Below are 27,660 nucleotides of genomic sequence, written 5' to 3'. Positions count from 1 at the left end.
CAATGGCTGGAGGTAAGCCACATTGAAACAAACATTAAAACTCTCAAACCACTGCTTCCTTCATCCCTCCCCCTCTTCCTTTCCAACTTGGGCCTAGCAGAATGGCTCCTGCAAAGAAAGGGTGGTAAGAAGAAGAGCCATTCTGCCATCAATGAGGTGGTGACTCAAGAATACACCATCAACATTCACAAGCACATCCATGGAGTGGGCTTCAGGAAGTGTGGGGATCTCAGATCCAGAAATTTGCCATGAAGGAGATGGGAATCCAGATGTGTGCTTTTATACCAGGCTCAACAAAAGCTGTCTGGGCCAAAGGAATAAGGAATGTCCCATACCATATCCATGTGTGGTTGTCCAGAAAATAAAGATGAAAATAATAAGGATGAAGATTCATCAAACAAGCTTTATATTTTGGTTACCTATGTACCTATTACAACTTTCAAAAATCTACAGTCAGTGTGATTGAAAACAAACTAATAATGGTCAGATACATTAAAAAAGTTATAAAACCACCAAACAAAAACAAAACTCAACAATTATGGGAATTGGTCACCAGGTTAATTGCCAGTGAATTGACTTTCAGTGAATCTAGTCATTGGCCATGGATATACAAATGTATTTTTCTGTATGTGAGTAAATATATACAACAGAGTCCTAAGATTATGTGAATTTAGATATCACGTGATTGTCAAATGGCTTCTGTTCTTTTGTCATTTATTTTCTGAGAGAGGAGGACATAAAGAGGAAGGAAAACAAAGCAAGAAAATAGAACAACCCCATCTCAGGAAGCAAGGATTTTGCAAGAAAATTCTATCCTGAGGATTCTTGACCTAGCCTTAGATTCCCAGACCAGGCTACTGAAATGTGCTTGCTAACCCAAAGAATCTGTGAATTGCTGTCAGTCTCCTGTAAATTCCAATCAGCCAGATGACCCAGAATGGTCTCCATTGATAGCAAAGTCAGAATGGATAACTGCCACCAGATGGCACCAAACTGTAACCAGCCCCAGAAAGTATTGGCTCCTAACGCTAGCCAGACATCTACACCGGCCTGCCCCAGTCATTCCGTCAACTGTGCAACCATGGCACATGAATTTTTTTGAACTCTATTCACTATATAATGGGAGTGAGGAAGAGAAGAGCTATTGTCTATTTTTATTACATAAAATGTAATCAGACTTTACTCTCCTACATAGACCATTCTACAATTTGTTAACTTTCTCCCACTTAAGAGCGTGCTCATTTTATGTCCATTCCTAGACAGCTTGCTGCTTAGTTGGATGTGGCTGCATACTCTGCCAGTTCATTGATCATAATGTATTTAATCAGAGAGTAAGGTTAGGGGAAATTCCCATGTTAGGAAGCAAGAAGGGAAAAAAAAAAGAAACAAAAACACAGAAGTTTCTAACATCCCAACAAGAAAGCACTATGCATTATTTATAAGAGGGCTCCTTAGCCTCACTCAGAGCTTATTTACTTTTAAGGAGTTTTCAGCCACATGAGTTAGAAGTCACAGGTTATGAACAGAAGATAATAACAATAGCTCTCACATATATACGTTGTGTACTAAACATTTTTCTACATCTTGTCTAAATGTTTGACATGAGGTTCATGATTAACTTTTTGAGTCAAGTAGAGTAGTTTCTATTATGGATTTTACAAATTAGGGCAGTGAGGTTTACAGAAGCTAGGTGACCTGTTGAGGATTAATCATCTGATTTGTGAGGGACTCCCATTTTGCCTTATTTCAAATACAGTAACAGTCAGAGCACTGCACGCTGACCACAGGAAGATGTAGTACCTGACAGTTTGACAGCTTAAAAGACAAGAAAATTCTAAAAGGCAGACAGGAGAGAACAGAGGTCACAGCAATTTGGAGACTTTTAATACATGAACAAACTGCTTATGTATTTTATTAGTTCCACAGAATAAAATGAATGGAAATACTTATAGCTCAAATCTACCAGATATAATAGTGCCCTCTTAAAGGGTTGAGGGAAGTGGGAGGGGGGAGGACAATTGGCAGAAAGAGGAAGGGCATGAGGCTGGATCTCACTTAATGTGCACATTGTGAGAGTGTATAACATACCCGCTGGGTGAGGGGCTCTTTTCTAACTGGAACTTTACCTCGGAAGTGAGAACAATGTAATCTAAAACTTTGTACCCTATTAATCTGAAATTAAAAAAATGTATAATAGTGCCCTCCTGCATTCAGTAATTGCTGAATTCATTTGTCCCAGTAGTAAATACTTACTATCACTATGCACCAAGTGAACCTAGACCCATTAATGTAATCTCCTATCTTTTGAGATACAGTATTTCAGTCATTTCAAAAACCTCTTCCCAACAAAGTAGAACATAGCTGTATTTTATTCATCAGAAAGGCTTGGCCTTCCCTTCTAATTTGTCCCTCTGTTTCTTCAAACTGTTTCCTTCTACCAGTATTAACTAAGCATCTGTTCCTGAGGTCTCTACTGCCTGTTGCCATAAACATTTACATTGCACACAGGCATCCCTCCCTCCTCACTGCTTCTAACCATGGCATGAAGTCCCTTGACACTCAACAGCTGGCCCCTTCCCTGCTCCTTCCACGGTGCTGAGTGGGAATGATCCACAGGGACTGACACAATTCCAGCCCGGGCAGCACAGCATAGCCCTTGGGTTCTTTCCATTTCTGACCCTATCATGACTTAACCTCTCCGACCGAGTTTCCTTAGGTATAAAATGTGTTTTGTTATATCATGAGATCATTCATCGTAGTGGGTGTTTGAGAGATTTAAACACTGTAAATCATCAGGCAAATACATGGTTAAAAAGTTTACTTATTCACAGACATACTGAGGCAAGACAACTAGGAATAAGAAAAAAAATTTAGAGAGACATTAAAGATGGCTTCAGAAGTCCAGCCCTCTGCTATTTTCTCATAAAGAGATTTTTATTAGAACTGCTTGTTCTCTGTCTCAGCAATTTGTATGTCTGACAGGGAGGGGAGGCTGGGGAGACGATTACATTTTTTTTTTTTTTTTTTGCTTAAATTAAAAATCTTTTTATGGTCTAAGGCAAGGTTAGGGAGGAGATGGTGGCTCAGGTCCCTAGAGGTGATGCTGGCACTTTGTTGAGGCTGTTCATAGTGACTGGAGAGTGAAAAAGTAATGGTGAAAATCGGTTCTCTCTTCTTTCCCCTGTGCCCTAGCAAGCATGGTCTGGGATGGACATTTTACCAGTCAAGCTCTATTAGGTGTTCCAAAGGCGCAGATCATGTTGCCCAGAATAGAGCTTGGCACATACTGGTATTCAATAAATAGTTGTTTAATCAAATTGTTAAAATGACCTAATTTGATGCTTGATTATCAACATATTATAAAGCACAGTTGTTTATACTGAAGCAATGACCTTACAGTTATTTTTTTAAATGGCAGTAATACAAGAGGGACTTTACCTAACAAATTCAAATATTTTGACCTGGTTGTACCCTTACATTAACCTGAAATTCAAAAAAAATGTCAGTAAGTTAGTAGGGTCTTACCAGTTTATTCATGGGGGGAAAAAGGCACTCCATCAATAGTCAAGCAGGAGCCACCAATTTGGAGTCATCATGGTGAAGGAGCTAAGGAAATTTCACCCCAAAATAGGATTCCTTGTTATAAAGAATATTTTAAGGTAAAAGACCATTTTTTTTTTTTTTCAGTTTTGGCGGAGCCGGGTTTGAACCCTAAGTAACCTGATTTAGAATCAGAAAAGGTTACTGACTTCCTTATTGCATACGAATAGAGCTGGCCCTAAGGTCATTTGAAGCAGGAAAACTGTCTCTCAGATAAATCTACAATTCAATCTGTTTCCACCCATCCACACTTATCCCCTCCATCCCCATGCTTCCACACTCTTCCCCCTCCCTGCTAAAAGGCCATCTTTAAAAATCACTGACCATCACTGAGACTTTGGGGAAATCATTCTTGTGGTTCCCCCTGTATGCATGGTATTTGGAAATAAACTTTTCTCTTATTAATCTACAGTAATTGTGAGCTGGTCTTTCAGTGAACTAGATCAAGGGAAAAGGGCAGGTTTCGCTGTGATTCCTTCAATGTTCTTGCATTATTTCCTTCCTAGGAATGATCATGAGGATATTAGTGCACATAATACAAAGCGTGACTAATTCTGACCAAGGCCAAGAGGTTATTCTTACTTTGTGTGAAGTTATAAAATATTTTCAAAGAAATTCTCTTGTTTTAATTAGCTAAAACTTTAGCAGGCACCAACAGGAAGACAATGAATCCCAAAATGCAAAATTTTTACAGGCCTTGCATAATATACTAATGTGACCCTCATCTGATATCAACAATATCTTTTCACACATATAAGTAAAATACTGGGCCGAGTACAGTGGCTCACACCTTTAGCCACAGCTACTCTGAAGGCTGAGACTGCAGGATCGCTTGAGTCTAGCAGTTCAAGGCTGCAGTGAACTATGATCATGCCACTGCACTCCAACCTAGAGTGAGACGCTGTCTCAAAAATAAAATAAGTAGGGCGGCGCCTGTGGCTCAGTGAGTAGGGCGCCGGCCCCATATACCGAGAGTGGCGGGTTCAAGCCCAGCCCCGGCCAAACTGCAACAAAAAAATAGCCAGGCGTTGTGGCGGGCGCCTGTAGTCCCTGCTGCTCGGGAGGCTGAGGCAAAAGAATCGCCTAAGCCCAAGAGTTAGAGGTTGCTGTGAGCCGTGTGACGTCATGGCACTCTACCCGAGGGTGGTACAGTGAGACTCTGTCTCTACAAAAAAAATAATAATAATAAAGAAAAAATAAATAAAATAAATAAAAAATAAAAAAATACTGGACCCACTGAGGACATGTGTAAGGAATCCTTTTAAAGTTCTTGCTCCCTTTGTCTTACAAGAGATGTTTTTAGACTGAATTTCTGTAACTTGGAGATAATGTTTCCAAACGTGTGCTGAATTGTTTAGCCACATTTACTTGAGAAGAATAGTTACAATCACAAGAAAATTCTGAATTTGAGGGTGGTGTTGATTGGCAATGGTTAATCACAGACTGAGCTGCTGCTGTGTAGGCTGTTCCTAGACACACTTACTTCCTGCTGGGTTTTTAAAACAATTCTGCCCACGTAGCCTTCTTCTGGAAACCAGCTGCTTAAAATCTTCATGATTTCTTCTTCCGGACCAATGGCTCTCTGGAATGGTTGTTTCCGGCATTCATTCTTTTCTTTTGATATAAAATATTTTTCTTCCATCAAAAAATAGTCAGTGGCAATAGGTTTGGCATCTTGTTCAGTCATCAAAATCTAAAGAAAAAGTAAAGGCAAATTTAAGCACACCTCTGAGAAGGGAAACAAAACTTTTAAGTTCAAAACAACTATTTTCATGGTGTTCAGGTAGGTTTGATGTACAATTTACAAGTGGAACTTACTCTATGGTGTTGTATAATTCTTTTTGGAAGATCTAAGAATTCTCTTATGTTAAAAAAGGATTGTTTATGTCTACTCTGGGCAATGACACAATTTATTCATAATTCCCAGACGCATAACTATTTTTCCCACTGCTGGAATGAGAGTTCCTGCTGAATTAAAAAATTTAGGTTTTTCATTCCATTAACTTAGCCCTTTGTAATTTTGCAACATAGGACTAACTGCAAAGAACCTAATACAGTATTTACTAAGATAATCTGTTCTTCTTACATTGGAAATAATCATCTTCTCATGGAAAGTTTACAGGGCTAAGTTCTCCTCTGATATAAGTTCTGGGAATTCTCTTTTTGTATTTGTTTGTTTATTTATTTAGAGACAGAGTTTTATACCCTTTTGCCCAGGCTGGAGTTTAATGGTTCAGTCATAGCTCACTGTAGCCTTGAACTCCTGGGTTTAAGTGCTCCTCTTGCCTCAGCCTTCCACTTAGCTAAGAATACAGGCACATGACACCAGCCCTAGCTAATTTTTTTTTTAATTTTTTTATAGAGATGAGGTCTTGCTATGTTGCCCAAGCCTGTCTCAAATTCCTGGCCTCAAGTGATCCTCCTGCATTAGCCTCCCAAAGTGCTAGTATTACAAGTGTAAGCAACTGTGCCTATCTCCTTTTAATAAAGTATTGACAATATGCCTAAAAGGTTGTTTTCTTTCTTTCTCTTGACTCTGTGCAGTCAAACAAAGCAACTGAGACAAGCCTCTGGAACCAAGCAGACCTGAGTCTGCAGTCTGCCTTTGCTCCTTGTGAGGTGTTGGGCAAGATACTTAACTTCAGTTTCCACCTATAAAATGGGAATTGAAATAGTAACAATGTTTAATTTTGTTTTATGTTTGAGGCATACCACATAACATGGGTACATTATGAGATCTCAGTAAAGATGAGCAATCATTGTAGTTACTTTTGCTGAGTGCAGGGGCTCACACTTATAATCTCAGCACTTTGAGAGGCCAAGGCACTTTGAGCTCAGGAGTTCAAGACCAAGAGTGAGACCTTGTCTCTACAAAAAATAGAAAAAGCACTTGCTGGGTGTGGTGGTGTATGCCTATAGTCCTAGCTATTTACAGGCTGAGGTAGGATTACTTGAGCCCAGGAGTTTGAGGTTGCAGTGAACTATGATGATGCCACTGCACTCTAATCCATGTGACAGAGCGACAGCCTGTCTCCAAAAAAAAAAAAGTACACACACATATATTTACTTTTACCAATGTATTCTTTCTCACTCATATTATACAGGTTACTACAGAAGACTGAACTCAAAGGAAAGTTTGGTCGTGGTGAAGAACTTTGCTGCTTTATATCTGTGTGTTTATTTTGCTTTATATCCATGTATTTATTTGCATGGTGACAATAAAGTAATGGGCTGCTTTTCATGGGTGGCTCAGGGAAAGACTTCCCTGCTTTAAAAAAAAACCTCAGCAGTACTCTGTGATAGTGGACATTGATGTTCATGGATGGATGAATTAAGACAAAACAAAACAACAAAACATTGGCAGTAGCTTCTGTTTGATACTCTATGAAATTTCACCACTAAACTACTTTCTTTGACTTTACTTAAGTCAGTTATAAAATGTTGGGCAGAACAGAGAAGTGCCCTCAAAGGACAGAGCCACTTATTAGCTCTTACCCTGTTGGTTGTTCAGTTGGGTTTTAATTCCTCTATACATTACATGATCCTAGCTATATCTCATCATATACTCTAACTTCGGAGGAAGCTCAAGGATCCCTCCCCTTGGTCATTGTTCCCCTTGTCTATACCATGGAGGGAAAGGAATTCTGAAATGGGTTAAGGACAAAATCATCTGCAAGGATGTTAGGCTGTCATGCCGAGCAAAGGTAGCACTGCTAGTGTGGACAGAAAAAAATTACACAAGGGCCCTGTCGTGGCCTTTTGAGGAGCTGGCCCCCCTCTTCTGGATACTTCTCTTCGTGACTGGCTCTATGCCCAGGGGGGATCTGGGGCAGAGGTGGGGCATCATGAAGGAGCTCAGGCCACTCTCTGGTTTTAGGCTCTCCATGTCTCTTTACACCACCAGAGTGATCAGACTTCCAAGGCCAGGCCACCTGCCATGGGAAGAGGAGCAAGGTGGGTGCTCAACATGTACAGAAAGGCCTTAGAATGGAGAATTTGGTCCAACTCCTTGGATAATGGACTTCATTCAGCTTCTGCAAATTCTGATTGATTAATAAGCTGTGTTAAGAAGAAAGATGAGTCCTAACACTGGGAGGCTGAGGTGGGAGGATTGCTTGAGCTCAGGAGTTCGAGACCAGCCTGAGCAAAAGTGAGACCCCCCTCTCTACTAAAAATAAAAAGTTAGCCAGTGTTATGGTTGGTGCCTGTAGTCTTAGCTGCTTGAGAGGCTGAGGCAGGAGGATCACTTGAGTCCAGGAGTTTGAGGTTGCTGTGAGCTAGGCTGATGCCATGGCATTCTAGCCTAGAGCAACAGAGTGAGACTCTGTCTCAAAAAAAAAAAAAAAAAGTAGAAGAGGAAGAAGAAAGAGGATACATGGCTGTGGCTGGAGAGCCATTCACTTAGGTCTTTATCCTTCTCCAGCCCAGTGTTCTTTTTTTTTTTTTTTGTAGAGACAGAGTCTCACTTTATGGCCCTCGGTAGAGTGCCGTGGCCTCACACAGCTCACAGCACCCTCCAACTCCTGGGCTTAAGCGATTCTCCTGCCTCAGCCTCCCGAGTAGCTGGGACTACAGGCGCCCGCCACAGTGCCTGGCTATTTTTTGGTTGCAGTTTGGCCGGGGCTGGGTTTGAAACCACCACCCTTGGTATATGGGGCCAGCGCTTTACCGACTGAGCCACGGGTGCCGCCCCCAGCCCAGTGTTTTATGTAGCTGAGGAATTGTTAAGAATTCTTTCTCTGCGGGTTAAGGCAGCCTGTCTAGTGGTATTAAGATCCCTCAAATTGGGTGGCGCCTGTGGCTCAACAGAGTAGGGCACTGGCCCCATATGCTGGAGGTTGGTGGGTTCAAACCCAGCCCCGGCCAAAAAACTGTAAAAAAAAAAAAAATCCCTCAAATCATTCTTAGGGTGGATCTTAACATTGAATAATACATTTACAAATAATCAAAAGGCATATCATCAACATGGGCTTTGAACTTAGGTGTATCTGTGTATGTTTACACACATCACATCACATCCATGCATATTAGACGCTGGATTCTCCCAAACACAGGCTCAGTGCACTTACTTGTTGGAGAAGCTGCTTTGCGTTGGTGCCTTCATTAATAGTGAAAACAGTAAAGGGTTCTGGACCGGGAACCCCATGTACCGTGACTCTGTGAGTCTGCAAACATTTTCTTTCTTCTGTGCTAAACATCTGTAAAGAAGATCACATGTTTCTTCATTCATTCTAAGAAACATTTCTAGGTTACATTCAATACAGAAGTGCTAGTACTTAGAAGAATGTATAGGGACTTATAAATGCAAAAAGTGACAACCCAATACATTTCAGTGTGGTAGAGAGGCAATGGTACATCTTCCTCAATAGTTTAGTAAGGATATTTAGTAGCATATTGCCAAAATATTAATTAATTTTTAAATCACAGTGTCATAATTAGGGACTGATATTATCTGACATGTATATTAATCTTATGAGCTGATCTTTCACAATATCTATTGAGTTCCATCTTTCTTCAGGGCACGGGGCTGAAGTTTGGATGATAAGATAAATAAAATGTTCTGTCCCTAGAGAGCTCACTGTCCAGGGACACAAATAATTATACACAAAAAGTAGATCTGTGAGAAAGAGTTGGGTAGGTTTGCAGCTCACAACTCTTTGAACACATTGTACACTAAGATATATTCATTCATTTATCATCTTAAATGTGAAATCACTTATGGAGGGCTTTTAGTAAATCAGACATTGTTCCTCACCCTGGGACTCAGGGACAAACAGTCCATTATCTCTACCCTAGAGGGCTCCCATTCCAATGAGACAGCTACAGGAGACAGCGGACAATTGTAAGTAGCATGGTTAAGTCCCTTGGGAATCTAGAGGAGGGGACCTATCCCAGGTTTGGGGGAAACCAAAATGGTATCATTTGAGCTAAATCTTGGAGGACCCCAGTGTGATTTAGCAGATGAAGAATAAGTCGAGAGAATCCCAAATTGATGTAGCATATGTGACCTAGAAGGGACCTAAAGCAGGGCATGTGGGAACCTCAAAGAGTTCTGTGACTGATGTGTTGGAAGAATAAAGCTGTAGGTGAAAGCAAAGCACAGTCATTCAGGGCTTTATCTAATGGGCTAAAATTAAGATTAAAATGGGCAAAATGACGACCCCAGGGCTGAAGTATTTTGTTGAACATGCACTTTATTTTTATTTGAGGAGGGGAAGAAAGGTTGGGTGTTTTGTTATGCTTGGGCAATGCAGGTTTAGTTTTCTCTTTTAAATTAATTTTCTATTTAAAACAATTGTTCATTTTTGAGACAGGAGGTAGCTATTCGTCTATACCCTCACTCTGGCTAGGGTATAATGGTGTCATCATACTTTAATGCAATCTTAAACTCCTAGGCTCAAGGGACTCTCCTGCCTCAGCCTCCCAAGTAGCTGGGACTTCAGGTGTGTGACACAATACTTGGGCCAATTTTTGTATTTTTTGTGGAAACAGGGTTTCATTCCTGGTCAGGCTGGTTTTAAACTCCTGGCCTCAAGTGATCCTCCAGGTTTGGCCTCCCAAAGTGCTAGAACTATAAGCATGAACAACAAAGCCTGGCTTTTAAAATTTAATTTTATTTATTTTCTGAGATAGGGTCTCACTTTGTTGCCTGACTAGAATGCAGTGATGTGATCATAGCTCACCTTAGCCTTGAGCTCCTGGGCTCAAGTGATCTTCCTGCATGAACTCTAGGGTAGCTAGGACTACAAGTGTGCACTATTACACCTGTCTAATTTAAAAATTTTCTTTTTTACTAGAGACACGGTCTTACAATGTTGCCCAGGCTAATCTATTGGCTTCAACTTGTCCTCTCACCTTGGATCTCCCTAAGTATTGAGATTACAAGCATGAGCCACTGTGCCTAGCCTATTTTTAATTATTATAGGTATATAATAGTTTGTACGTATTTATGGAGTACATGTGATGTTTTGATACAAGCACACAATGTGTAATAATCAAAATCAGAGTAACTGGAGTATCCATCACTTAAGCATTTATCATTTCTTTGTGTCAAGAACTTTCCAGATCCACTCTTTTGCTTATTTCAAAGTATAGCAACTCATTCTCGACCATGGTTGCTTTATTGTGCTATCAAATATTTGCACAATGTTTTCATTTAATTAGTTGTATTGAGGTATGATTTGAATACTAAAATGATTTGCGTGCATTTTAATAGTATAGTTTAATCTACATTACATTTTTTAAAAGGTGAAATAGTTACCAACATTTACAAAAATACAGATGTCCTGATTCTCTTAAAAAAAAACAAAAGATCTGGTGACACTTCATGGCAACAAGCAGCTGGAGCTGACCTCTAGGAAACAGCCACTCCCTAAATGACCCCCGAGCGCTCTGCCCAGCACCTGCACGTGCTGCTGCATCAGCCCATTGGTACCTCCTCACAGGTGAATTTGCTCCCTTTGGTATAAACTTTAACCTGAAAGCAATGGGGAACCAGTGAAGGACTTTTAACAGAGGAATGACATAATTGGACTTTAGGTTTTGAATTTATCTGTTTGGGAGGTCATAAAAGACAGATGGGCACCAACCCAGAAGAACAGAAACCAGTTAGGAACCCACGGCACAAGCCACATGAGAAAGGACGAGGACCAAGACAGTAGGAACAGCCACGATGGCCCACTTACACCCTACTCAACCTTGGGACATCTGCCCCTGATCTGCTGAAGAACCAAAAGATTTTCCTAGTTTAAACGGAAGTTTCTCAAAGTATTGAGATGCTTCCTGTTAGGCTTTGCTTAATAAGTCTTTTCCCCACTGTATTATTTTTGGCTCACTTTCCTGGCAAGCACTTTGGTTTAAAATCCTGGTCGCTGCTTGCTGGTTGTGTGACTTCAGATGTACTTAGCTCTTACCTTTCTCATCTGTGAATGGAGATGAGAGGAATAGCCACCTCCTGCAGTCATGGCAAGTTAATATATATGTAAAGTGCCAGGTGTCAGCCATTATTATTATTATTATTATTATTATTATTTCCATGGCTACCTAATAACTCTCACTGACCGCTTTGTAGTACCACAAGAAAGCCCACCTTCAGTGCAGGCAAGCCCCATAAATAACCTGAGTGAAATAGAATTTAAATACCAAAGAGGCAGGCATGGTACTGCTGGAGGAATTTTCTTCCATTCTTCTGCTGTTTATGAATAAACTAGAGATTTCCAAGACTTCATTGTGGAGGTTTCGCAGCTGAAGATGTCGATATCCTTGAATAAGGCAGAATTAGGAAAAGTTTGTTAACCACACACTATAAAAAAAGAAGCTATTTCATGGCTTGGTGCCCATAGTTCAGTGATGAGGACGCATGCCACATACACTGGGGCTGGCGGGTTTGAACCCTGGCTTGGGCCTGCTAAACAACAATGACAACAACAACAACAAAAAATAGCCAGGCATTGTGGCGGGCGCCTGTAGTGCCAGCTACATGGGAGGCTGAGGCAAGAGAATCGCTTAAGTCCAAGAGTTGGAGGTTGCTGTGAGCTGTGACACCACAGCATCTAATGAGGGTTACATAGTGAGACTCTGTCTCAAAAAAACAAAAAAAGAAAAAGAAGCTATTTCATGGACATCAATAAACGATAAACGACAGGAAGAAATATGGCCTTAAAATGAGTGAGGATGTCAACCAGCATGTGTGCAACCCAAAGGCACATTTTCACCAGGACAGCGCTGCCCCCAGGGGTAATTAACTTGTTCTGGTACTGTTTCTAACTTAGAGTGGAACAGAAAACCTGAAGTCAAACAAAAAATAGTAGGGAAACCTGCTCATTTTGATAGCAAGGCATCCACAGTTCCTGTTTTAAATATTCCACTTACAGCGCCTTAACTATAATAAAATATTCTGACAAGAGAGGATTGCTCATAGAAGTTAGGGTGTGTATGTAAGTATAAAATAGAATAATATGCAGCCAGTATAAGTCACAGTGTAGATTTATACTTATTAACATGAAAAGCTGCTTACTGTCTGTTAGGAAGTGAAAACCAGTAAGTTGCAAAACACTAAGATTAACACAAAGCCTATTTGTTAAAACCATATTTGTATGCTCATGTATCATATATGTGGGCCGGAAATAAAGCCTGCAAAAGATGTATACTAAACGTGATTAGTGTATTGGTGAGGTGGAAAAATAGATGCATTAAAAAATTATTTTTGCTTTCTGTTTTCTCACATTTCTATAGGAACTGTTATGGGCTGAATTGTCTCCATGCCCCACCTCCCTATCACATGTTGAAGCCTAACCCCGCAGTATCTCAGAAGGGGACTGTTCAGGTCTGTCCAACCATTTTCTTAACTCTGCCTCACATTGGAAAAGTAAGAGTTGTCTTGGGCCACACATTTAATACACAGACACTAATGAAAGCTGATTAGCAAAAAAGAGGTTTATACACACTTTTCGTGGTATCTGACACCATGGAGAAGCAAAAAAATAGTCCTCACAAAATCAGCAGGCTGCAGGTTGGACACCCTCATTGGAGAGAGGGCATTTATTGAAGTAATAAAGTTAAAATGGGGTCTTTCGGGTGAGCCCTAATCCTGTAGGACTGGTGTCCTTATAAGAAGAGGAGATTAGACACAGACAACACAGAGGGATGACAGCGTGAGGATGCAGTGAGAAGGTGCCATCTGCAAGGCAAGGAAAGAGGCTGCAGCAGAAGCCAAACCTGCCGACACCTCCGCCTTGGTCTTCCAGCCTTCATGACTGTGAGGAACTGCATTTCTGTTGTTTAAGCCACCCGGTCTGGGGTTTCTGTTATGGCAGGTGAGCAGACTAGTCATATGTCCAGTGCACAGTGGAGAAGGGAAATAGGAAAAGAACCCAAAGTAGGAGACTGGAGAATGTTCGTGGAGCTCAGCTTGCGTATGGCTGTGGGAGGAAGTACGCACTTAGAATCTTGGTGCTCAAAGTAGAAGAGCAGAGCCAGCATCCCCAGGAACTCGTCAGACCTGCTGTATCAGGATCTGTATGTTACTACAGGGAGTCGAGGTGATTCCTCTGCACACAGAGTGCTGCAACAAAGCCAATCCACAAGCCAACAATTCCAGCCTTTGCTCAGGACTACCCACTCCCCGCCTGCACCGAACACACCTCTAACACCGAATGCTGGGCTTCCACCAGGCCCCGACTCCAACCAGAGCTCACTCACACCACTACCACACCCGCACCTCTTCCTCCTCGCAATTTCCTCCTTATTGCAATCCCTGTTTTCAAATTCCAGGGGTGCTGTGGGTGCTATTTGAAAAGGGCTGTGTGGAAATCAGAGTCCATAACCATTGCTCTCAACATCGGCAGAGGTAGGAGAGGCTGTATTTTACGAGGGATGCTGCCAATAACTCAGATATTTTTTTAAAAGTATAAATGAAACACCTGTTTTGAGACATGATTAAAAAGTGCTCAAATTTATATTTTCTTTTGTTTCTTATTTTAACTTCTTTTTTTTTTGAGACAAAATCTCAGTATGTCACCCTAGGTAGAACGCCGTGGCATCACAGCTCACACCAACCTCAAACTCTTGGCCTTAAGTGATTCTCTTGCCTCAGCCTCCCAAGTAACTGTAACTACAGGTGCCTGCCACAATGCCTAGCTATTTTTTTTTTTGGTTGTAGTTGTCGTTGTTTGGCAGGTCTGGGCTGGATTCAAACCTGCCATCTCCGGTGTATGTCGCTGGGGCCCTAGCCACTGAGCTACAGGTGCTGAGCCTTTAACTTCTTAATATGAAAATGCACAAAAGTAGAGAGAAGAGTATAATGAAATCCTAGCCTCCATCACCTGGCTACAATTATTAACATGCGGACAATTATATTCTACCTCGTTTTAAAGCCTTGAGTGGAATGATTCTCTGAGCAGTTACTGCTGAACTGTTGTTTTCCACAACTGCAAAACGGAGAAATACAAGATCTTCAAAGTGAACCCGGAACAGAAACTGCTCATTCCACATGGGGTTCAGGGTATTTCGATGGATGGGCTTTGTGCGGAAATGGCAGCTGTCCAGAGGCATGCCCAGGACATCAACTTCAATGCATGGGCTTCCCGTGCTGTTACTGGGGCACACATTTTGGCCAGAGACAACCTGACGTATGGGGAAAAAAAGATCAAAATAACTGAGGATGAAAATGAAACAAAGACAACCTATACCAGTGGTCTCCAACCTTTTGGGGGACAGGGACAGGTTTCATGGGTGACAGTTCATCCATGGAACAGGAGTGGGGGGGATGGTTTGGAGATGATTCAAATGCATTAAATCTCCACCTCAGATCATCAGGCATTAGGTATTCGTAAGAAGCATGCAACTTAGATCCCTCCCATTCACAGTTTACCATAGGGTTTGCTCTTCTACAATAATCTAATGCTGCCACTGATCTGATAGGAGGCAGAGCTCAGGTGGTGATGTGAGTGATGGGGAGCAGCTGTAAATACGGATGAAGCTTGGCCTGTATGCCGCTCACCTCCTGATGTTCAGCCAGGTTCCTAACAGTACGGGTCCATAGCCCAGGGGTTGGGGACAACAAATCTACACCTCACTGCTTCCCTCAGTAAAAAAAAGACAATACTGGAATGGACAAGATGAATGACTAATAAAACTATTTTAAAAATTAATGAAAAATAAAAATGATTAACAAAAAAGGGATTGTAATCACATGGCTGGAATCATGGGAAAAGCCTATTTTATCAACAGCATTCACTTAGCTTTCAATTGTCAAAATGTTCAAATATCTTTAAAAAACCAAGCAATTAAGATGAAGTTTGGGCTGGGCGCTGCGGCTCACGCCTGTAATCCTAGCATTCTGGGAGGCCAAGGTAGTGGATAGCTTGACCTCACGAGTTCAAGACCAGCCTGAGCAAAAGTTTTACCCTGTCTTTACTAAAAATAGAAAAACTGAGGCAAGGGGATTGCTTGAGCCCAAGAGGTGGAGGTTGCTGTGACCTATGATGCCACAGCACTCTATCCAGGGCAACAGCCTGAGATTCTGTCTCAAAAACAAACAAACAAACAACAGCAACAACAAAAACAAACAAACAAACAAAAAACCCCAAAGGCAGCTTGGTGCCTGTGACTTAAGTGGCTAAGGCACCAGCCACATACACCTGAGCTGGTGGGTTCAAATCCAGCCTGGGCCCGCCAAACAACAATGATGGCTGCAACCCCAAAATAGCCAGGCGTTGTGGCAGGTGCCTGGAGTCCCAGCTACTTGGGAGGTAGAGGCAGGAGAATTGCTTGAGCCCAGGAGTTAGAGGTTGCTGTGAGCTGTGATGCCACGGCACTCTACCCAGTGGGACAGCTTGAGGCTTTGTCTCAAAAAAAAAAAAAAGACAAAAACCCAAAGGCTTGGTACCCATAGCTCAGCGGTTAGGGAGCCAGCCACATACACTGAGGTAGGTGGGTTCAAACCTGGCCTGGGCCTGCTAAACAACAATGACAACAGCAAAGACAACAACAACAAAAAAATAGCTGGGCATTGTGACGGGCGCCTATAGTCCCAGCTACTTGGGAGGCTCAGGCAAGAGAATCGCTTAAGCCCAAGAGTTGGAGGTTGCTGTAAGCTGTGACGCCACGGCACTCTACCAAGGGTAATCAAAATAAGACTCTGGAGAGAAAAAAAAGATGAAGTTTGATGTGTCAAGCCATGTGAGATAAAAGAAGACTTTATACAATGCAACCACAAATTTGTTAACTAATGTTCTATTAAAAATGATATAGCAAAAAAAAAAAATGATGTAGCAGTATATTTTATAACTTCAAAATCTTTTTTCTTTGGATAATTCAGTTTTGGAGTAAGTCACAGCCATGTTGTTAAAAATTAATTCACAGCTTCCTGTAAACAGATGAAAGTACACTCTGGTTAAAATGAACAATAGAAAAAGAGTTACTACCCTTTTAACACTTTAGTAGTTTCAAGCTACTACCCTATATTTACTACCCTATTGCCTTAGGGAAAGAAAAAGCAGTTTGGGTAATACACACACAGGCAAATCTAGGTGCTCCCTCTCTTTCCTGTGCCCCTCCCACTTTCTTCTCGGTTAGATAAAAGGGAGCCAAAGAACAGGGAAGGATAATGGAGTGAAGAGCTACCAGGTCTCTATTTTTAAGAGAAGGCTGTGAAGTTTTGACAATAAGTAAATTAGGAGCAAGGAAAGGCTTAGGAATAAAAAAGGTTAAACAATACAGGAAAAATACTTAATCATATTTGTATATTGATGCCGGTTTGATCACAGAACTTGTTGGAGCTTCAAATGAGCAGATGTAACAGGAGCTCCACTTTTATGAGACATGCCTGTATTTATGATTCTGTGGACCCTGGACGACAGGATTACCATCATCAGTACATCAGGTGAAGCAGGGACCTCCTAACTCCACCTACTGGGTGTTGGCAAGTACAGTGCCCGGTGATGGCATACCTAACCACAGCTACTGATTTTGGGGATCTAAAGCTGCCTGACCCAAATTGTGACATAACAGCTTTACAATGCCTTGAATTCACAAGCAGTTCCTATTTATGAAGGCTTATATCCTTACAGTGGGACCATACTTACAGTTAAAGAATAGATGGCAGGGTCCATGTTGCCCAGGTCTCTTTCTAGTGGAGAAAACTTCTGATACATTGGACAGTTCTTGTCCCACAGGACAGGAGGTTTCAAGACATAACCACAGCCACCATTAGCCTCAAACATTGCAGCATTTAAATGTAAAGGGAGATCTGCAAAACAAAGTCATTACTGCTTGTTACTTTGTCACTGAAGTCTTATCTAATAAATTTAAAGTTCAAAAGAACTTTGCATCCATTCATTCATTCCATAGACTGCTGGGTTCCTACTGTGTGCCAGGTTGTGTTAGGTAGCAGATACATGTACACCCCCGGTAACAAGAGATAAAAATGCCTGTTCTCCAGCATCTGGGGCACTGAGCAGACACACCTGTCCCCGTGAAGCCATTCTCTCTATATCCTCCTCACCTGCTGTGGAGACACCACCATCACTCACGACAGGCTTGCCTGCTTGCTCTGTGTTGCCCACTTTGTGGAGGGAGGAATGCCTGGGAACAGGGCTGTGGGAGTCAGTTCTGAGATGTTCGGGATCCTTCCCAAGGGAGTTGCCACCAAATGACTTCCCTCTGGTACCAGCCATGCTAATGGATCAATCTAGTAGAACGTAACTCATTCAGACTCTCAGGGTGTGGAATTTTTGTACCCTATCTATGGTTGGTTTGAGATTTATTTTTGCATATTTGATCATCACTAGAGTTTTGCCAAGTAAATAAAGAATGTAGACAGAATTCTGGACTAATGGTTAAGGTATCCAAAAACACACCCTGTCCCAAGGCCCTGATGTACCATTGTGCGCTGGTGACAGGCACGCAGCATCACTGGCATAATAAAGCAGAGTCTCTATGAATCCCTCCCAAAGAGATGTTGGGTCACCTTGTTCTTCTCTAGCAATTTGTCTTACCCTGGAAACTGATAATGGGTTTTCTTTTAAATAAACTACAATTTGTAATTTTTTCTACTTAAAAAAAAAATCCCCGTGGCAGTGCCTGTGGCTCAGGGAGTAGGGCGCTAGCCCCATATACCAAGGGTGGTGGGTTCGAACCCAGCCCCCGCCAAACTGCAACAAAAAAATAGCTGGATGTTGTGGCAGGTGCCTGTAGTCCCAGCTACTCGGGAGGCTGAGGCAAGAGAATCACCTAAGCCGAGAGCTGGAGGTTGCTGTGAGCCGTGACCTTCTAGCACTCTACCGAGGGTGACAAAGTGAGACTGTCTCTAAAAAAAAAAACAAAACCAACCCTGGTTTTTGGGAGCTTATAATCTAAACAGGCCCAGTGTTAGCACTTCAAGGCTGGTTCTGCCACTTATAAACTCCTTTTGAAAATAAAAATTTACCATATCCATCTGAAAAAAATCTTATGAAATACACAAGATTTCCCTCTGTATCCCTAGGGGATTGGTTCCAGAACTACTGAAGGATACCAAAATCCATGGATGTTCAAGTCTCTTATATAAAATGAGGTAGTATTTGCATAAAACTTACATATATCTTCTTGTATACTTTAAATCATCTCTAGATAACTTATAGTACCTAATACAAAATAACTAGTTTATAAATAGTTGTTACATTTTAGTGTTTAGAGAATAATAGTAATAAGAAAAAAAGTCTGTACCATCTATTTTTCCCCCAAATATTTTCAATCCACAGCTGGTTGAATGCATGGTTGCAGAACCCAAGGATGCAAAGGGCTGATAGCACCTCATTTTATACTGAGTTTTGGAAAGAAATAATGGCATTTTCTTATCTCCAAACATCAAACCATGCAGACAACTGTATAGCCAATTCTTTTTTTTTTTGAGACAGAGTTTCAATTTTTCACCCTTGGTAGAGTGCTGTGGCGTCATAGCTCACAGCAACCTCAAACTCTTGGGCTTAAGCGAGTCTCTTGCCTCAGCCTCCCAAGTGGCTGGGACTACAGGTGCCTCCCATAATGCCCAGCTATTTTTAGAGATGAAGTCTCATTCAGGCTCAGGCTGGTCTAAACCTATGAACTCAGGCAATCCACCTGCCTTGCCCTCCCAAGTGCCTAGATTACAGGCATGAGCCACCTCGCCTGGACTGTATGGCCAATTCTTGCTTTGCAAATGTAAGAGAAAAATCTTCATTATGCAATTAAGAATAGGAGAATAGGGCGGCGCCTGTGGCTCAAAGGAGTAGGGCGCTGGGCCCATATACCGGAGGTGGTGGATTCAAACCCAGCCCCAGCCAAAAAAATAAAGAATAGGAGAATAGCCAAAAAAAATTGTGTTTCCTTGAAACCTTGATTTCAACACATAAATGATAGTACTTCTACTTCAGTTTTAAAAAATTGGAGTTAAATACAAAAAACATCATCACATATGATTCCCATCATGTCCACAATCCCCTCAATCATAAACCTCAGGAATGTTCACAAAGGCTTTGGTTCTTCTGTGGCCAAATTTTATCTGGCATGGTTCTTTGATGAATGATTGAATTCCTGTACTATTTTCAGGGTCTTACAGACTCAAATGCTCATCTGATGGTACAAGTCTGAACAAATAAGCTAAAAGTTTATGAGATATACCTGATGAATGTTCCCTCTGATAGATTCCTTCCATGTGCAGAATGAACTTTGCTACATGGACCAACATCAAGGCAAATTGTGGTAAGTGCCTTGAAGCAACAAGAAGTTAGCCCCCACATATCTTGTTTGTAAGATTTTCCCATGTATTTGGAGTTGGCCAGGATCATGTGCACAAATTCCTGGGGCAAGATGTCTCAGAGGTACAAAAGTTTGATTTTTCTTATCTTTTTTTTTTGAGACAAAGTCTCACTATGTCACCCTCAGTATATTGCCGTGGCATCACAGCTCACAGCAACCTCTAGCTCTTGAGCTCAAGTGATTCTCTTGCCTCAGCCTCCCAAGTAGCTGGGACTATAGATGCCCACCACAGTGCCTGACTATTTTTTTGTTGCAGTTGTCATTGTTGGTTAGCTAGCCCGGGCTAGGTTCGAACCCGCCACCTTCAGTGTATGTGGCTGGCTCTGAACCACTGTGCAATGGGCGCCGAGCCCAAAAGTTTTGAGATACACAAAAATCAAGAAATGTAAAATCTGGGTGGCGCCTGTGGTTCAGTGGGTAGGGCGCTGGCCCCATATACTGAGGGTGGTGGGTTCTAACCCGGCCCCGGCCAGCTAAAACAGCAACAACAATAACAACAACAAAATAAAGTGGGGCATTGTGGTGGGCACATGTAGTCACAGCTACTTGTGAGGCTGAGGCAAGAGAATCGCTTAAGCCCAGGAGTTGGAGGTTGCTGTGAGCTGTGAGGCCATGGTACTCTATGGAGGGTGATGAACCGAGACTCTGTCTCAAAAACAAAAACAAAAAAGAAAAAGAAATGGAAAATCTGTATCGGTGGAAACAAATGAAGCCCTCCAAGCAACACCAATAAATGAAGCAAGTTGAAATTTGCATGGGTGAATTAGAAAGGATGCTGTCAACTGAGTTTCTTGGAAATGAAATAATGGACATAACAGCCTGTTTCAAAGCTTATGTAGTGACTTGTGTATGAAAGCTCCTTATATCCCTATCTGTTAAATGAGTGTGAAGGATCCTGTCTCTCAGGGCCTTTCTAGTCCTGATGTGACTGATTCACTGAGGCCGTGCTGCCTCGCCTGCAGGGGAAGAAAGTTCTCTTCCCAGGCCATCTGTGACAGTGGAACACAGGTATGGAGAAGATGGCTAAGAGAGTGAAGCCAACAAGCTCACATGGGGGCAGTAAGTGTGAAGTGGATAAATTTTCCTAACAACAGCAATGGCAGCTCACACCTACTGCACTCTCAGTAAGCACCAGACCTCATTCTGAGCACTTTGTGTGCGCAAATGTCTCCCAATAATCCATGAAGTAAATTCTCTTAGAATCTCTATTTTTATAGACACAGAAACTAAGGCACTAAGACATGAAAACATTCGAGGTTCAAGGCACATAGCTAATAAGAGGTGGATGCTATGATTTGAACCTGGATGGCTTGACCCATAGCTCCCAATCTTTACTACAGAGCCATACACAGTACCTGTGATAGGAGTGTCTTTATGGTAAATGAGACTTGGCACATAGCAGATGCTTAATAAATAGAAACCGTTATGTTATGATTATGATGGCTACTCTGTTTGGGTTTTAAGCTTGACTCCATTAGCACTGTGTCTATCCTAATAGCTTTTCAAAACTTTGAAGCACTTTTTCTTAACTAAGATCTCATTTGGTGACCCAATATGTAAAACGTATCTAAGTAGAGCTCCTCAGTTTGAAATAAAGGTGGGACCTCAATTCTAGCCTTTTTATTGTCTCCCAGGGGTGGTTCCCGAACTTCATTGGGGGCTATAATTTGGAAACCTTTGCTCTAATCAAGGGAAAGCATATGCACAAATCAGTATATCCCTGTTACTCTTCTGAATCTACTACTTAATGGTAGATCAAGCATATCATTAATGGCCTTTATGGTCTTCTAGTCATTAAAAATATCCTGTATTGAGTAGACAGTATTTTTCATTATATTTTCTCCTATACTTGAGGGATGGAAAAGTCATCATAGATAATGTGATCATTAGGCCTGGCATGGTAGCTCACACCTGTAATCCTAGCATTTTGGGAGGCCTAGGAAGAGGATCATTTGAGGAGGATGCAGAGAAACTTGAGGATGAACCACACAACACACACGTCTGCCTCCCCTGTATGGTGCAACATGAACATATACCGTCAGCTTGATTTGAGGGGCAGGCAAGGCCCATAGGGATGAGTTGTGTGTTGTCAGACTGTAGGGTGACCTGAAGAGGGGCAACACCCTCCGTCCCCTCCAGCTGCCACTCCCTCTGCTTTCAGCGGAGCCAGTATGTCTGCAACAATCTTGGATTCAGGGGAAAGGCCATGTCCAAAAACGAAATGCACTTCCATTTCCTTGAGAAAACGTTTTGATAGTTATTTCAGTTTACTTAAAATATTTTGGTATCATAATAACCAACAGCACCAGGGGACACAGAGCTACAGATGGGCCAGAGATGTGAATCCACAAGCTACTTGTGGAAGCTAATAAAGAAATAGAAAATAAAATGTTTACAATGCTGAAGGTATTTCAGTATTTATTTCCATTTGTGTGTCCAAAGTATACTGTTTTCTGCCTTACCAAATACACATAATGACAGTTATTGTTTGCACAATGCTTTCCACAAAGGCCTAAAAAGGCACCAGGCTAAGGATGGTGCTTTACTTGCATCATCTTATTTCACTTGAAAGAAGCAAACATAACAAGGGCAAAAAACCTGGCCAGTATCTCTATCCAGATGCCTTTGGGGTGAACCACAAATGGGCACTGTTGGCACGAGTAGCAGGCAGACAGCTAGGCCCAGAGCTAAAGCTGTGTGGTTTGACCTCAGCTGGAGACGGGTGGTGCTATGGTTTGTGGTTCAGCTGATTTGTTAGGACTGGGTTCACATGAGACCAATGATAAGGGCTGCTTGCTGCTTGACTATTAAGAGGAAAGACTGTGGTTCTTGATTGAGTTTCAAGGAAACATTCCTTGAACAAATTAACCACTTTGTGCCTTGGTTTATTCATCTGAGAAATGGATGATTCCCATTTCTCAGAAAGGTACTCACCTCCTGGGGTTGTTGTGAAGATTAAATGAGATAATAGGGATCAAGAACTGAGCATAGTGCCTGAGGCACAGTAAGCACGCAATAAGTGCTAGCTTTTGCTCTGGAGTTTTAGGCCTCATGTCAGGGTCTCACTAAGAGTGGAGAAATGTGAACCCTACTTAATTCTGTTCATGTAATTCACATACTTGTTTTCCTTTTGGTAGCTACTCTCAGAACAGAGACCATTATTCACTTCAATTGCAAAGGGATAAGAAGCTAAAATGGTTTTAATTTGCAAAGTGTTTGGAGCAACACTATCTTTTGATTGCAAGCAAAATGGCATACTGAGACAAGTTAACTCAGGGATGTTAGGAAATCTCTGCCCCCCAAAAATCTTTAAAAATGAAATGGGCACCGATTGGTCAAGAGCAGGCTGGTACTTTAAAAAGTGCTTTAAAAAGAGGCAGGACCTGGCTGGATATGGTGGCTCAAGCCTGTAATCCTAGCATTCTGGAAGGTTGAGGTGGGTGGATTGCCTAAGCTCAGGAGTTCAACACCAGCCTGAGCAAAGGTCAGACCCTGTCTCTAAAAATAGCCAAGTGTTGGGCACCTGGCTACAGGTGTTGAGCACCTGTAGTCCCAGTTACCTGGGAGGGTGAGGCAGGAGGATTGCTTAAGCCCAAGAGTTTGGGGTTGCTGTGAGCTATGATGCCGTGGCATTCTACCAAGGGCAACAAAGTGAGGCTCTGTCTCAAAAAAAACAACAAAAACAAAAAAGAGGCAGGACCAGAAGACACATAGGCCCCTTCAAGGTTATTTTTTATCACCTTAACTCAAGAAAAATGAGGGGCACAATTCAGTATCAAATTTATTCTGTTTTCCATCATCTTTTTTTTTTTTTTTTAACCCTCACATGGTGTGCCCCAGTCTGGAATCTTGTCCCTTTGAAAAAAACATTATTTTTGGAGACGTATTTACTGAAATATAAGATGCAAAAGAGAGAGGGGAGCATGCACGCCCATTACCATCGGTCTGGTAGTTGAGCGCCACGAGCTGTATCCCGTGGAGCCAGAACATGAGGGGGTTCGGGTTGGAGGAGTCGATGCGTGTGGCGGCCGGGTAAGTCCTCAGCAGCTGGCAGCTGGTGTGCTGGATCAGCTTCTGAGAATACCTGCGACACAGACGTTTGGCGGCATTTTCATTCAGTGACGAGATATGATAACATTTGGGAGTTCTAATGATAGCGCTGAGGGACGTGGTTGGGTTGAGAGGGGAAGAAGACTCCTCCCAGGTCTGTCGAATTCCTTCACAGGAACCTAAACCCCCCAAAAGATTAGCCTCAGATTAGTGTTAAAAGCTTTAAATAGTTTAGAAAGATTAACCTGAACAATCTCCTGGCAAACAACTGGAACGCGGAAATACATCAGAACACATTGGGGGTTTCCTTGTGAATTAGTTCACCACCTTGAAACAATATGGTGGCTGGTTGGTTTTAAAATGAATACAGCAACACCACTTTACATTAAAAGCCTGAAAGTCCTTTGCCTTAGTCTTTCCTCTGTCCTGTGGGTATATCTGTACAAATACACAACAAACACATGTACAAGGAAGTTCACTCCAGTATTTTTTCGATAAGAAAAAACAAAACAAAACAGAAACAAGAAGCAACCCAAGTGTATCAGTTTGGAAGTGGTTAAATCAATAGCAGTATATTCATACAATGGAGTATGGCAATCATGAAAGAGAGTAATGTAGATGTATATACAGAAAATCATACGCAAAGCATAAAAGTTATACAAGTATGTTTGGTTATACAAGCATACCTCACTTGATTCTGCAGTTATTGTGGTTTTTTTTTATAAATTGAAGTTGTTAAAAAAAATTATAAATAAATTGAAGTTTTTTTTTCTGGCAACTTTGCATTGAACAAGTCCATTGGTGCTGTTTTTCCAATGTGTCTCTGTGTCACATTTTGGTAAGTTTCAAGCTTTTTCATTATAATTATATCCATTAGGGTCATCTGTGATTAGTGATGTCTGCTGTTACTGTTGTAATTATTTCAGGCATCAGAAACAGCACTCACATAAGATAGCAATTCAATTAATAAATGTGCGTTCTGACTGCTCTGCCGACCAGCCATTCATTCCCCCGTCTCTTACCCTCTCCTCAGGCCTCCTTATTCCCTGAAACAAAACAATATCGAAATTAGGCCATTTAATAACCCTACAGAGGCGTCTAAGTGAAAAGAAGAGTCCTATGTCTCTCGTTTGAAATCAAAAGGCTAGAAAATGATTATGATTAGTGAGGATGGCATGTTGAAAGCCGAGATAGGCTAAAAACTAGGCTTCTTGTGCCAGTCAGCCACGTGGTGAATGTAAAGGAAAAGTTCTTGAAAGAAAGTAAAAGTGCTACTCCAGCCTTATTGCTGATGTAGAGGAAGTTTTATTGGTCTGGATAGAAGATCAAACAGGGCCAGGTGCAGTGGCTTATGCCTGTAATCCTGGCACTCTGGGAGGCCGAGGCGGGTGGATCACGTGAGCTCAGGATTTCCATCTCTACTAAAAATAGAAAAACTAGATGAGTCTTGTGGTGGGCTACTGGGGAGGCTGAGGCAAGAGGATCACTTCAGCCCAAGAGTTTGAGGTTGCTGTGAGCTATGACACTCTAGCCTGGGGCAACAGAGTGAGACTCTGTCTCCAAAAAAAAAAAAAGAAGATCAAACAGCCACAACATTCCCTAAAGCAAAAGTCTAATCCAGAGCAAGGCCCTCTTTTCAATTCTATGAAGGCTGGGAGAAGTGAGGAAGCTAGAGAAGGATGAAGCTAGCAGAGGTTTGTTCATGAGGTTTATGAAAAGAAGCCTTCTTCATAACATAGAAGTACAAGGTTACTACAAGGTGAAGCAGCAAGTGCTGATGGAGAAGCTGCAGTAGGTTATCCACAGGATCTAGCTGAGATCACTGATGAAAGTGGCTACTCTGAACAACAGATTTTCAATGTTAACAAAATAGCCTTTTACTGGAAGAAGATAACATCTAGAACTTTCATAGCAAGAGAGGAGTCAGTGCCCAGCTTCAAAGCTTAAAAGGACAGGGTGACTCTTGTTAGGGGCTAATGCGGTGGGTGACTATAAGTTGAAGCCAATGCTCATTTGACATTCTGAAAATCCTAGAGTCCTTAAGAAGTAGGCTAAATCTACTCTGCCTGTGTTCTATAAATGGAACAACAAAGCCTGGATGCGGGCACATCTATTCATGGCATGGTTTACTGAATATTTTAAACCCACTGTTGAGACCTTCTGCTCAGAAAAACAGATTCTCTTGAAAACATTGCTGCCAGTTGACAGTATAGCTGGTCATCCAAAATCTCTAATGAGATGTACAAGGAGATTAATGTTTTCATACCCGTTAACACAATATCCATTCTGCAGGCCAAGGAGTAATTTCAACTTTCAAGTCATATATAAAAAATACATCTTAGGCGTGGTACCTGTAGCTCAGCAGCTAGGGCTCCAGCCACATACACTGGAGATGGTGGGTTTGAATCCAGCCCCGGCCTGTGAAACAACAATGACAACTACAAACTACAACAACAAAAAAAAAATAGCCGGGCGTTGTGGCGGGCGCCTGTAGTCCCAGCTACTTGGGAGGCTGAGGCAAGAGAATTGCTTAAGCCCAGGAGTTTGCTGAGGGCGACATAGTGAGACTCTGTCTCAAAAAAACAAACAAACAAAAAAAAAAACAAGAAAGAAATACATCTTATAAAGTGATTGCTACCACAGGTAGTGATTCCTCTGATGGATATGGAACAGTAAAATGAAAACTTCTCGAAAGGAGTCATTATTCTGGATGCCATTAAGAACATTCATGATTGGGTGGCGCCTGTGGCTCAGTCTGTAGGGCGCCGGCCCCATATACCGAGGGTGGCGGGTTCAAACCCGGCCCCGGCCAGACTGCAACAAAAAAATAGCCGGGCGTTGTGGCGGGCGCCTGTAGTCCCAGCTGCTCGGGAGGCTGAGGCAAGAGAATTGCTTAAGCCCAGGAATTGGGGTTGCTGTGAGCTGTGTGAGGCCACGGCACTGTACCGAGGGCCATAAAGTGAGACTCTGTCTCTACAAAAAAAAAAAAAAAAAAAAAGAACATTCATGATTCATGGAAAAAGGTCAAAATATCAGCATGATCAGAACTTTGGAAGAGTGGATTTCCACCCTCATGAATGATTTGGAGAAGTTGAAGACATCGGTGGAGGAAGGAACTGCGGATGTGGTGGAAATAGCAGGAGTACTAGGGGTGCAGCCTAAGACGTGACTGAATTGTTGCAATCTCATGATAAAACTAATAAATAAGGAATTGCTTCTTAAGAATGAGTAAGTAAACTGATTTCTTAAGATGGAAGCTACTCCTAGAGAAAATGCTGTGAACAGTGTTCAAATGCCAACAAAGGATTTAGAATATTACACAAACTTAGATGATAAAGTAGCATCAGGGTTTGAAATGATTGACTTCAACTTTGAAGTAAGTTCTTCTGGTAAAAGGCTACACATCAAACAGTATCACATGCTAAAGAAAAATCTTTTGTGAAAGGAAGAATCAATTGAAGAGGCAAACTTCACTGTGTCTTTTTTTTTTTTTGAGACAGAGTCTCACTTTGTCACCTTTGCTAGAGTGCCATGGCATCACAGTTCATAGCAACCTCAGACTTTTGGGTTCAAGTGATCCTCTTGCCTCAGCTTCCTGAGTAGCAGGGGCTATAGGCGCTCACCACAATGCTGGCTATTTTTTTTAGAGACGGGGTCTCACACTTGCTCAGGCTGGTCTTGAACTCGTGAGCTCAAGCAATCCATCCTCCTCAGCCTCCCAGAGTGCTAGGA

General features: G+C 41.9%; 1 protein-coding gene across 6 annotated transcripts in view; it reads right to left on the bottom strand.

Moving 5' to 3' along the window:
• The window catches only part of PLCE1 (phospholipase C epsilon 1), a 310,555-nt gene that overhangs the window by 8,579 nt on the left and 274,316 nt on the right, over positions 1-27,660 (bottom strand). For all 6 annotated transcript variants that reach the window (XM_053583635.1, XM_053583634.1, XM_053583637.1 and 3 more), the window contains 6 exons: positions 23,817-24,107; positions 17,187-17,350; positions 14,463-14,724; positions 11,743-11,861; positions 8,670-8,798; positions 5,084-5,293 (listed from right to left, as the gene is read on the bottom strand). In XM_053583635.1, coding sequence (XP_053439610.1) covers positions 5,084-5,293; positions 8,670-8,798; positions 11,743-11,861; positions 14,463-14,724; positions 17,187-17,350; positions 23,817-24,107 — 1,175 coding nt within the window. The remainder of the gene's footprint in view (positions 1-5,083; positions 5,294-8,669; positions 8,799-11,742; positions 11,862-14,462; positions 14,725-17,186; positions 17,351-23,816; positions 24,108-27,660) is intronic.

Source organism: Nycticebus coucang, chromosome 3 (genome assembly GCF_027406575.1).
Source record: "Nycticebus coucang isolate mNycCou1 chromosome 3, mNycCou1.pri, whole genome shotgun sequence".
Lineage (NCBI taxonomy): Eukaryota > Metazoa > Chordata > Mammalia > Primates > Lorisidae > Nycticebus > Nycticebus coucang.
This window is presented reverse-complemented; position numbering and strand designations above follow the sequence as displayed.